The 12786-nt window shown below is 39.2% G+C and overlaps 1 protein-coding gene across 1 annotated transcript in view; it reads right to left on the reverse strand.

Moving 5' to 3' along the window:
* Positions 1-12206, reverse strand: part of LOC128661251 (gastrula zinc finger protein XlCGF26.1-like) — a 33405-nt gene extending 21199 nt beyond the window's left edge. Inside the window, exon 1 of the mRNA XM_053715529.1 lies at positions 12155-12206. Within this exon, the coding sequence (XP_053571504.1) occupies positions 12155-12206 (52 nt within the window). The remainder of the gene's footprint in view (positions 1-12154) is intronic.
* Positions 12207-12786: the final 580 nt, after the last annotated feature.

Here is a 12786-nt window from a genome sequence, read left to right on the forward strand (position 1 = left end):
TTCTTTGCAAATTGCAGGCAGGATTAGGCCCGTGGGTGCGCCAAATGCTAGACTTTATTACGTCATTCTTGGTGCGTTCGTTTTGACGTCCGTTTGACGCAAGTTCGTCATTTCTGGCGTCATAGTTGATGCCGAGTTCCTTACACAAGGTTGCGTCGTTAGTGACGCGAGTATCCGGACGGTGTTGGTGCCAAAAAATTTTCAGTTACGCTGTGCGTCATACTTGGTGACAAATTTTTCATTATTTTTGTCACCCATTTGCTATTTGCCTCTTGCCTTTTTCTATGTCAGAGGGCTATGCTATTTGCATTTTTTCCCATTTCTGAAACTGTCATATAAGGAAATTGATCATTTTGCTTTAAATGTTGTTTATTCTTTTTACATTTTGCAAGATGTCTTAATCTGATCCTGTCTCAGAAATATCTGTTGGAACTTTGCTGCATGATATCGGTTCTACCAAAGCTAAGTGCATTTGTTGTAAACTTATTGAGCTTATATCTCCAAATGTCATTTGTAATAGTTGTCATGATAAACTTTTACATGCAGATAATGTGTCCATCAGTAATAGTACATTGCCGGTTGCAGTTCCCTCAACTTCTAATGTACATGATATACCTATGAATTTTAAAGAATTTGTTACTGATTCTATTCAGAAGGCTTTGTCTGCTTTTCCGCCTTCTAATAAATGTAAAAGGTCTTTTAAAACTTCTCATAAGATTGATGACAACATAATGAATTATCCTCCTCTGATGAGGATCTATCTGATTCAGAAGATCGTTCCTCAGATATTGACACTGACAAATCTACTTATTTATTTAAAATGGAGTATATTCGTTCTTTGTTAAAAGAAGTGTTAATTACTTTGGATTTTGAGGAAACTGGTCCTCTTGACATTAAAACTAGTAAACGTTTAAATTCTGTTTTTAAACCTCCTGTGGTTACTCCAGAGGTTTTTCCTATTCCTGATGCTATTTCTGATATGATTTCTAAGGAATGGAATGGTGATTTACTACCTTGGTGAAGCTTTTTTCTTTCATGTAATTGGTAAGAGTCCATGAGCTAGTGACGTATGGGATATACAATCCTACCAGGAGGGGCAAAGTTTCCCAAACCTCAAAATGCCTATAAATACACCCCTCACCACACCCACAATTCAGTTTTTACAAACTTTGCCTCCTATGGAGGTGGTGAAGTAAGTTTGTGCTAAGATTTCTACATTGACATGCGCTTCTCAGCATTTAGAAGCCTGATTCCTCTCAGAGTACAGCGAATGTCAGAGGGATGTAAAGGGAGTATCACCTATTGAATGCAATAGTTTTCCTCATGGGAGATCTATTTCATAGATCCCTTTTCAGATCGATGATATACTCTCATATACCATTACCTCTACTGATAACTGTTTCAGTACTGGTTTGGCTATCTGCTATATGTGGATGGGTGTCTTTCGGTAAGTATGTTTTTATTACTTAAGACAACTCAGCTATGGTTTGGCACTTTATGCATCAATATAAAGTTCTAAATATATGTATTGTACTTATATTTGCCATGAGTCAGGTTCATGTATTTCCTTTTTGCAGACTGTCAGTTTCATATTTGGGAAAATAAACATATTAAGAAACATTTTTCTTACCTGGGGTTTAAATTGACCACATTTTTCTTTGCAAATTGCAGGCAGGATTAGGCCCGTGGGTGCGCCAAATGCTAGACTTTATTACGTCATTCTTGGTGCGTTCGTTTTGACGTCCGTTTGACGCAAGTTCGTCATTTCTGGCGTCATAGTTGATGCCGAGTTCCTTACACAAGGTTGCGTCGTTAGTGACGCGAGTATCCGGACGGTGTTGGTGCCAAAAAATTTTCAGTTACGCTGTGCGTCATACTTGGTGACAAATTTTTCATTATTTTTGTCACCCATTTGCTATTTGCCTCTTGCCTTTTTCTATGTCAGAGGGCTATGCTATTTGCATTTTTTCCCATTTCTGAAACTGTCATATAAGGAAATTGATCATTTTGCTTTAAATGTTGTTTATTCTTTTTACATTTTGCAAGATGTCTTAATCTGATCCTGTCTCAGAAATATCTGTTGGAACTTTGCTGCATGATATCGGTTCTACCAAAGCTAAGTGCATTTGTTGTAAACTTATTGAGCTTATATCTCCAAATGTCATTTGTAATAGTTGTCATGATAAACTTTTACATGCAGATAATGTGTCCATCAGTAATAGTACATTGCCGGTTGCAGTTCCCTCAACTTCTAATGTACATGATATACCTATGAATTTTAAAGAATTTGTTACTGATTCTATTCAGAAGGCTTTGTCTGCTTTTCCGCCTTCTAATAAATGTAAAAGGTCTTTTAAAACTTCTCATAAGATTGATGACAACATAATGAATTATCCTCCTCTGATGAGGATCTATCTGATTCAGAAGATCGTTCCTCAGATATTGACACTGACAAATCTACTTATTTATTTAAAATGGAGTATATTCGTTCTTTGTTAAAAGAAGTGTTAATTACTTTGGATTTTGAGGAAACTGGTCCTCTTGACATTAAAACTAGTAAACGTTTAAATTCTGTTTTTAAACCTCCTGTGGTTACTCCAGAGGTTTTTCCTATTCCTGATGCTATTTCTGATATGATTTCTAAGGAATGGAATAAGCCGGGTACTTCTTTTATTCCTTCTTCAAGGTTTAAATTTTTTTATTTTTTACCAGCAATTTCAATAGAGATTTGGGAAAAGATCCCCAAAGTTGATGGGGCTATTTCTACTCTTGCTAAATGTACCACTATTCCTTTGGAAGATAGTACTTCTTTTAAGGATCCTTTAGATAGGAAACTTGAATCTTATCAAAGGAAAGCTTATTTATATTCAGGTCATCTTCTCAGGCCTGCAATTTCTTTAGCTGATGTTGCAGCTGCATCAACTTTTTGGTTGGAAAATATAGCGCAACAAGAATTGGATTCTGACTTATCTAGCACTGTTCGCTTACTGCAACATGCTAATAATTTTATTTGTGATGCCATTTTTGATATTATCAAAATTGATGGTAGATCCATGTCTTTAGCTATTTTAGCTAGAAGAGCTTTATGGCTTAAATCTGGGAATGCTGATATGACACCTAAGTCTAGATTTCTATCTCTTTCTTTCCAAGGTAATAATTTATTTAGTTCTCAGTTGAATTCTATTATTTCAACTGTTACTGGGGGGGGAAGGGAATTTTTTTGCCTCAGGATAAAAGACCTAAGGGTAAATCTAAGGCTTCTAACCGTTTTCGTTCCATTCGTCAAAATAAGGAACAAAAACCTAATCCATCCCGCAAGGAATCTGCCTCCAATTGGAAGCCTTCCTCAAATTGGAATAAATCCAAGCCATTTAAGAAACCAAAGTCAGCCCCTAAGTCCGCATGAAGGTGCGGCCCTCATTCCAGCTCAGCTGGTAGGGGGCATTTTAAGGTTTTTCAAGGATGTTTGGATAAATTCTGTCCAAAATCAATGGATTCAGAGCATTGTGTCTCAGGGGTATCTAATAGGATTCAGAGTAAGACCTCCTGTGAGAAGATTTTTTCTCTCACGCATCCCAGCAAATCCAGTAAAAGCTCAGGCTTTCCTGAAGTGTGTTTCAGACTTGGAGTTTTCAGGGGTAATCATGCCAGTTCCTTTTCAGGAACAGGTTTGGGGTTTTATTCAAATCTATTCATTGTCCCAAAGAAGGAAAATTCATTCAGACCAGTTCTGGATCTGAAAATTTTGAATCGTTATGTAAGAGTACCAACTTTCAAGATGGTGACTATAAGGACTATTCTGCCTTTTGTTCAGCAAGGATATTATATGTCTACAATAGACTTGCAGGATGCATACCTTCATATTCCGATTCATCCAGATCATTATCAGTTAATGAGATTCTCTTTTCTAGACAAGCATTACCAATTTGTTGCTCTTCCATTTGGCCTAGCAACAGCTCCAAGCATCTTTTCAAAGGTTCTCGGTGCCCTGCTTTCTGTAACCAGAGAGCAGGGTATTGCAGCGTTTCCTTATTTGGACGATATCTTGGTACTAGCTCAGTCTTTATGTTCTGCAGAATCTCACACGAATCAACTAGTGTTGTTTCTTCAGAAACATGGTTGGAGGATCAATTTTTCCAAAAAGTTTCTTGATTCCTCAGACAAGGGTCACCTTTTTAGGCTTCCAGATAGATTCAGTGTTCATGACTCTGTCTCTAACAGACAAGAGACGTTTAAAATTGGTTGCAGCCTGTCGGCACCTTCAGTCTCAGTCATTCCCTTAAGTGGCTATGTGCATGGAAGTTTTAGGTCTCATGACTGCAGCATCGGACGCGATTCCCTTTGCTCGTTTTCACGAGACCTCTCCAGCTTTGTCTGCTGAATCATTGGTGCAGGAATTATACAAAGATATCACAATTAATATCCTTAAATTCCAATGTTCGACACTCTCTGACGTGGTGGTTAAATCACCAGCATTTAGTTCAAGGGGCTTCTTTTGTTCAGCCAACCTGGACTGTGATAACAACAGATGTGAGTCTTTCAGGTTGGGGAGCTGTTTGGGGATCTCTGACAGCACAAGGGGTTTGGAAATCTCAAGAGGCGAGATTACCAATCAATATTTTAGAACTCCGTGCAATTCTCAGAGCTCTTCAGTTTTGGCCTCTGTTGAAGAGAGAACCGTTCAATATCACAACAGTGGCATATGTCAATCATCAGGGTAAAACTCACAGTCCCCAAGCTATGAAAGAAGTATCTTGGATACTTGTTTTGGTCGGAATCCAGCTCCTGTCTAATTTCTGCGGTACATATCCCAGGTGTAGACTATTGGGAGGCGGATTATCTCAGCCGTCAGACTTTACATCCGGAGGAGTGGTCCCTCCATCCAGATGTGTTTTCTCAGATTGTTCAGATGTGGGGGTCTTCCAGAGATAGATCTGATGGCCTCTCATCTAAACAAGAAACTTCCCAAATACCTGTCCAGGTCCAGGGATTTTCAGGCGGAAGCAGTGGATGCGTTGACACTTCCTTGGTGTTATCAACCAGCTTATATTTTCCTGCCTCTAGTTCTTCTTATAGAGTGATCTCCAAAATCATCATGGAGAAAAAGTTTGTGTTGCTGGTGGCTCCAGCATGGCCTCACAGGTTTTGGTATGCGGATCTTGTTCGGATGTCCAGTTGCCAACCTTGGCCACTTCCGTTAAGGCCGGACCTATTGTCTCAAGGTCCGTTTTCCCATCAGGATCTCAAATCATTAAATTTGAAGGTGTGGAAATTGAACGCATAGTGCTAAATCATAGAGGTTTCTCTGACTCAGTAATTAATACTATGTTACAAGCTCATAAATCTGTCTCTAGGAAGATTTATTATCGAGTTTGGAAGACTTAATTTTCATGGTGTTCTTCTCATAAATTCTCTTGGCATTCTTTTAGAATTCCTAGAATTTTACAGTTTCTTCAGGATGGTTTGGATAGGGGTTTGTCTGCAAGTTCCTTGAAGGGACAAATCTCTGCTCTTTCTGTTTTATTTCACAGAAAGATTGCGAAACTTCCTGATATTCACTGTTTTGTACAGGCTTTGGTTCGTATCAAGCCTGTAATTAAATCAATCTTTCCTCCTTGGAGTCTTAATTTGGTTTTGAGGGCTTTACAGGCTCCTCCATTTGAGCCTATGCATTCTTTGGACATTAAACTACTTTCTTGGAAAGTTCCTTTTGGCCATCTCTTCTGCTAGAAGAGTTTCTGAGCTATCTGCTCTTTCTTGTGAATCTCCTTTTCTGATTTTTCATCAGGATAAGGCGGTTTTGCGGACTTCATTTAAATTTTTACCTAAGGTTGTGAATTCTAACAACATTAGTAGAGAAATTGTTGTCCCCTCCTTGTGTCCTAATCTTAATAATTCTTTGGAAAAATCCTTATATTCTTTGGATGTGGTGAGAGCTTTGAAATATTATGTTGAAGTCACTAAAGATTTCAGGAAGACTTCTAGTCTATTTGTTATATTTTCTGGTTCTAGGAAATGTCAGAAGGCTTCTGCTATTTCCTTGGCTTCTTGGTTAAAGCTTTTGATTCATCAAGCTTATTTGTTGTAGGGTCAGGCCCCGCCTCAGAGAATTAGGTAGAGCTAATTCTACCAGATCAGTCTCCACTTTGTGGGCTTTTAAGAATGAAGCTTCAGTTGATCCGATTTGCAAAGCGGCAACTTGGTCCTCTTTGCATACATTTACTAAATTCTACCGTTTTGATGTATTTGCTTCTTCAGAAGCAGTTTTTGGTAGAAAAGTTCTTCAGGCAGCTGTTTCAGTTTGATTCTTCTGCTGATGTTTCAAGTTTTTCTTGTCATTAAAATTAAATTTATAATTTTGGTTGTGGATTATTTTCTCAGTGGAAAATGGCTGAAATTTTTTATCCCTCCCTCTCTAGTGACTCTTGAGTGGAGTTCCACATCTTGGGTATTGATATCCCATAAGTCACTAGCTCATGGACTCTTGCCAATTACATGAAAGAAAACATAATTTATGTAAGAATTTACCTGATAAATTAATTTCTTTCATATTGGCAAGAGTCCATGAGGCCCACCATTTTTATGGTGGTTATGATTTTTTTTGTATAAAGCACAATTATTTCCAAATTCCTTTGTTGATGCTTTTTACTCCTTTCTTTATCACCCCACTACTTGGCTATTCATTAAACTGAATTGTGGGTGTGGTGAGGCATGTATTTATAGGCATTTTGAGGTTTGGGAAACTTTGCCCCTCCTGGTAGGATTGTATATCCCATACGTCACTAGCTCATGGACTCTTGCCAATATGAAAGAAATTAATTTATCAGGTAAATTCTTACATAAATTATGTTTTTAGCCCAGTAAGGCTTTTCAAAGAGTAAAACTTTCCTGTAGTATATCAGTCTAGCGCCGAAATATCAGGAAATCCCTCTCTGAACAAGGAACACAGCAACCCCAGACGATCGTTTCGGCCTTCATTGGGCTTTGTCAGTGAGGTGTAGCCATATTCCTCTAAGAATACTGAGCAAGGAGTCCATGTCTCGTTTCCCCTTTTTTTCTTAGGGAGACTAAATACATACAGAGAGAAGCTCACTCACAGGAAGAAGCATCTAGCTCAATACCATTGTTAGCCTGTTCTATGGTGATTTACCACCTGGTTGCAGCTTCTTTTAGCCCAGTAATGTTTTTCACAGAATAAAACTTTCCTTTAGTATATCAGTCTGATCCCGTCAATTCTGGTCAGTCCAGCGCCATAATACCAGGCAATTCCTCTCTGAACAAGGAACACAGCAACCCCAGATGTGGACTCCTTGCTCAGTGTGTTTAGAGGAATATGGCTACACCTCACTGACGAAGCCCAATGAAGGCCAAAACGATCATCTGGGGTTGCTGTGTTCCTTGATCAGAGAGGAATTGCCTGGTATTTCTGAGCTGGACTGACCGTTATAGGCCGGATCAGACTTATATACTACATGAAAGTTCTACTCTGTGAAAAGCATTACTGGGCTAATGTCACCCCGCTTCGTCTCAGCGGCGGCCTGGCACTCTCCTTCCATGGCTGTTGCCATGGTTTCAGCGGCTGTTGTGGCATGTCAGGATGACATCATCGCCACACGCTGAGTCTTTCTCCTGATGCCGCTCACCTGTCTGCTATCCTTGGTGCAAACTTGCGCTTATGTAAGTACCTCCTTGCTTCCTATACCTTGCCCAAGTATAGGTTGTCTTGTGCTCCCTGGGTGCTATGTTTTATTGCGGTTTGCTAATGCTGATTGCCTTACTGTTGCTGAACTCTGCCTTGCTGTGACCACTCTACTGATTAACCCCTGAACTGCTGATTGCCTTACAGTTACTGAACTCTGCCTGTCTGTGACCACTCTACTGATTAACCCCTGAACTGCTGATTGCCTTACTGTTGCTGAACCCTAAAGCTCCAAACATTAACTAGAGCAAATGTAACGTATACACAAGTGCTGGATCTAAATGGTGGATTTTTGTAAGGTCCATATACCAGGCTGTAACGTATTTGATGATAGTTTTTGTAAGTTCAAGTATTTGCCTTTAAGGTCATAGGAAATTATTCCCTTACGTCAGGTCTGATAATTATAGTAACGCTCAGCAATGTTACTTGTCACTCAATATTCAAAACCCCCACTATGTGGGTATAAGGGAAATATGTATACTGTGTCTCTTAGGGTATTAAACTAATGTACTTGTTGGTTAATTGAGTCTTCGTAGTGTAAAAACACTTACTTTTAAGTCCTGCAATATGTATCCGTTGGTAGCCCGCCTGGTCCAGTGGTATTCTCACACACCTCCCTCGGCGTGTGCTACTCCACTCTTCTTGTGGGTTGCGGCGTTTTCCGTTCAGCGTTGCCGTTCCTATCACGTGTGTAGTTTGAACCACGTGTGCTCCTCCAACCAATGGGGACTCCAGAAAACTGGCTTTTTGCTGAATAAGGACTTTACGTTATTGAGGGTTTGGTTAACTCTGCGCAGAGTGTAGGCTTATAATTTTCTATATTCGTAACTGAATACAAAAGTTCCTTAGATCATCAACATGTTTCACCTTTTACAGGCTTTTTCAAGATCTTGCCCAAGTATAGGTTGTCTTCTGCTCCCTGGGTGCTTAGTTCTATTTGTTTGCGAATGCTGATTGCCTTATTGTTGCTGAACTCTGTTTGTCTCTGATCACTCTACTGATTAACCCCTGAACTACTGGATTGCCTTATTGTTGCCGAACTCTGCTTGTCTCTGACCAATCAATTGATCAACCCCTGAATTGCTGACTCCTTGGATTACTATGCTTAATTTATCTCTCTCTGCATTATACTTTGGTTCCCTGAAGGATTGGACTGTCTACCTGGTGCCTTCCTTGCCCTTTTTGGGACCACTTACCTGTTTTCTCATCTCTACTGTGAGTATTGGATTGTATCCTCATTTATTTATTTCTTCTTTTTTCTGGGATATTTTCTTATCTTGCCACTGGGATAAGAAGACTACTGGCCAGGATTGGTCTGATAAGGAAATATCCCATGAGCATTACAGCTAAAAGAAGATGCACCCAGGTGGTAAATTGCCATAGAACAGGATAACAATGGTATTGAGTTAGTTGTTCATTCCTGTAAGTGCGCTTCTCTCTGTATGTATTTAGTCTCCCTAAGAAAAAAAGGAGAAACCAGACGTGGACTCCTTGCTCAGTGTTCTTAGAGGAATATGGCTACACCTCACTGAAGAGGCCCAATGATGTGTTCCTTGTTCAGAAAGGAATTGCCTAGTATTTCAGCGCTGGACTGACGGTAATAGGCGGGATAAAACTGTTATACTACAGGAAAGCTCTACTCTGTGAAAAACATTACTGGGCTAATAGAAGCTGCACCTAGGTGGTAAATCACCATAGAATAGGCTAACAATGGTATTAAGCTAGTTGTTCGTTCGTGTGAGTGAGCTTCTCTCTGTATGGCTATAAATATAATAGTTTATATTTGTTTAATGAGTGATCTATTCTATTTTCCAGTAATTAAAGTCAGCATAATATCTATTTTACTCACCTAACACATATGAGTTCATGCTGATAACAGGCTCCAATGTCTGTGCTCAGGAAGAAGGTTCCCTTATTCACTCCAGTTACATCAATACCTGATATCTCTCAGTGCTCTGGCCGTGTCTGTAAAAAGTATATTAAATGGTTTAGACAGATAATAATAAATAATGGTTCTGATTAACTGTACGTATGGTATAATTAAAGGCACACATAACAATTCATGTGATACAGATCAGCTGATTAGGTTATTACATATGTGCTATTGATTCAGCACAAGCATTTAGTACAGTTAGCTCTGTGGGTGTTATAATTACATTGCATGTGATACAGATCAGCTGATTAGGTTATTACATATGTGCTATTGATTCAGCACAAGCATTTAGTACAGTTAGCTCTGTGGGTGTTATAATTACATTGCATGTGATACAGATCAGCTGTTTAGGTTATTACATATGTGCTATTGACTCAGCACAAGCATTTAGTACAGTTAGCTCTGTGGGTGTTATAATTACATTGCATGTGATACAGATCAGCTGTTTAGGTTATTACATATGTGCTATTGATTCAGCACAAGCATTTAGTACAGTTAGCTCTGTGGGTGTTATAATTACATTGCATGCGATACAGATCAGCTGATTAGGTTATTACATATGTGCTATTGACTCAGCACAAGCATTTAGTACAGTTAGCGCTGTGGGTGTTATAATTACATTGCATGTGATACAGATCAGCTGTTTAGGTTATTACATATGTGCTATTGATTCAGCACAAGCATTTAGTACAGTTAGCTCTGTGGGTTTTACAGTTGCACCTTAAATATTAATCTTTCCAGAACGTTACTCTATAAGCTCAGTTGTAGACAATCTATTTATGAGTGGGACAAAGCACAACCTTACAAATATATTATAATCATTTCCCCCCATTATTTATATCAAAAAGCAGCACTCAAACAAATGTTAAATAAGAGTTGTTTAAATGTAATTTAAATCTAATACTACAGTATTGATATTGTACTTTCTACAGATCCTCACTGTCAGACAATTTGTATTTACTAAAAATAAAATGTGTAACAAAAACCACACAGTGATAATAATACAGAGCAATATGCAGGAATATAACCAAAGTGACAAGAGTCTTTAATGGAGACAGAACCACAAATACAAATAGCCCATACGATGTTCCTCAGAAGGAAGAGAAATACATCATAGCATAATACTGTGTAATCTTCACTCCCCAGATGGAAGGCTGACCCAGAATACTCACATTAGTTAGAGCTTCAACAGCACAAGGTACTCAGCTCTATTGTGCAGACCCCAGGCAGACTGGATACAGACAAATGCTTAAAGCAAATGTACAATTTATTAACAACAAAAGACAAACCTCTTGTAGATCACTAAGGGTAACCGGTACAAACATACACAGATACTATGTGTGTGATAGTCTGTTGTTACAGACCGCATGAAACCTCTTGTAGATCACTAAGGGTAACAGGTACAAACATACACAGATACTATGCATGTGATAGTCCGTTGTTACAGACCGCATGAAACCTCTTGTAGACACACAAATAGTGATAATAATACAGAGCAATATGCAGCAATATAACCAAAGTGACAAGAGTTTTTAATGGAGACAGAACCACAAATACAAATAGTCCATACGATGTTCCTCAGAAGGAAGAGAAATAAACATATCATAGCATAATACTGTGTAATCTTCACTCCCCAGATGGAAGGCAGACCCAGAATACTCACATTAGTTAGAGCTTCAACAGCACAAGGTAATCAGCTCTATTGTGCAGACCCCAGGCAGACTGGATACAGACAAATGCTTAAAGCAAATGTACAATTTATTAAAAACAAAAGACAAACCTCTTGTAGATCACTAAGGGTAACCGGTACAAACATACACAGATACTATGCGTGTGATAGTCCGTTGTTACAGACCGCATGAAGCTACACACTGTATCTGTAGTCTTTCTGTACCGGATAGGAACCCCTCCTTGTGACCATTTTGTACAATGCTTAAAAGACTCCACATTTTATATTTGTCATGTGCTCTACCCCCAGTCCTTTAACTTCTCTTGGTGAGTAGTAAGTTGTCTTAAATCACACTGCAGGGGGGGGGGAGACAGGCACTAAAATGTTCATTTTTAATTGTTATCTAGGACAGAGATAAGAAAAGGAAGCCTTTGTGTTTACATAGATTGATAACACAATAAGATATGATCTCTTAGCAAGCTCAACCCATTTAAAATGTTTATAAAGAGGGGGCGGAGCTAGCCAGCAGCCTAGACAGTCGCAATCTAGCAGAGCTCCTGATAAAAATACTTAATTATTAGCTATAAAGCACAATTTGGGGGCTAACAACCCATAAAAATCTTTGGAGCAGTATTTACTCACTGCAAGTAATCCTAAACTGTAATTCAGCAGAGTTTGAGCTAATTTTCGATCTACCCAGAAAAGAGTACCACAGGATTTTCAGGAAAATCCGAGGCTTCAGCCTACCTCTGATCTTTCCGGCAAATCAAAGAGCCTGAAATCTTCAGGAAAGGATACAATAGAAGCAGGCAGAACTATACTTCTTGAAAAATAGCTGCATATCAGGACCCACGGTTTGCAGCTCCAGACACAGCCCTGAACTTCATAAGGGAGGACAACGCCATTTTATCTCAGAAGTGCGCAATAGAAAGTGCACACACACACAGGGAATATAACTTACCCCAGCTCTCCTAATCTACCCTAAACACCTACCTCAACTACTTGTTTGGCACTTTGAAGCAGTACACTATTATTCTGGACTTAATCTATCACCCCTGGGAACATTAGCAGGAGTGGACTGCTAGGAAGCACTGGTAGTGTGTGTTTGTTGGAACTTTCTCACTGGGGACAACTGTGTCTGAGAGTGTGGGACACTTAAATTGAAGCCCCCCTCCTCCACACGTAAATTACAAGAGGTTAATCTTTGTGATCTCAGGTGGGCTACAACCTAGGAAACAGGACCACAGATTACATGCTCACTAGCCCTGTTCTGATCTTACCTCCTTCGTCCACTGCAGACCATCTCTATGTAGTGGCCACTATTTGGGTTGGTGCTCACGAACTCCTCCAGTAAAAGAGAATTAACTCCTAAGACCCCACACACCGTGAGGAAGGCTCTCTAATAGAGGAATCACATTTGCAGTTACGCCAATAAAGACCACTAATCTTAGCAGTGGTAACCCTGATACCTATACCTTGTCCAAA

This window comes from Bombina bombina, chromosome 5 (genome assembly GCF_027579735.1).
Source record: "Bombina bombina isolate aBomBom1 chromosome 5, aBomBom1.pri, whole genome shotgun sequence".
Classification (NCBI taxonomy): Eukaryota; Metazoa; Chordata; class Amphibia; order Anura; family Bombinatoridae; genus Bombina; species Bombina bombina.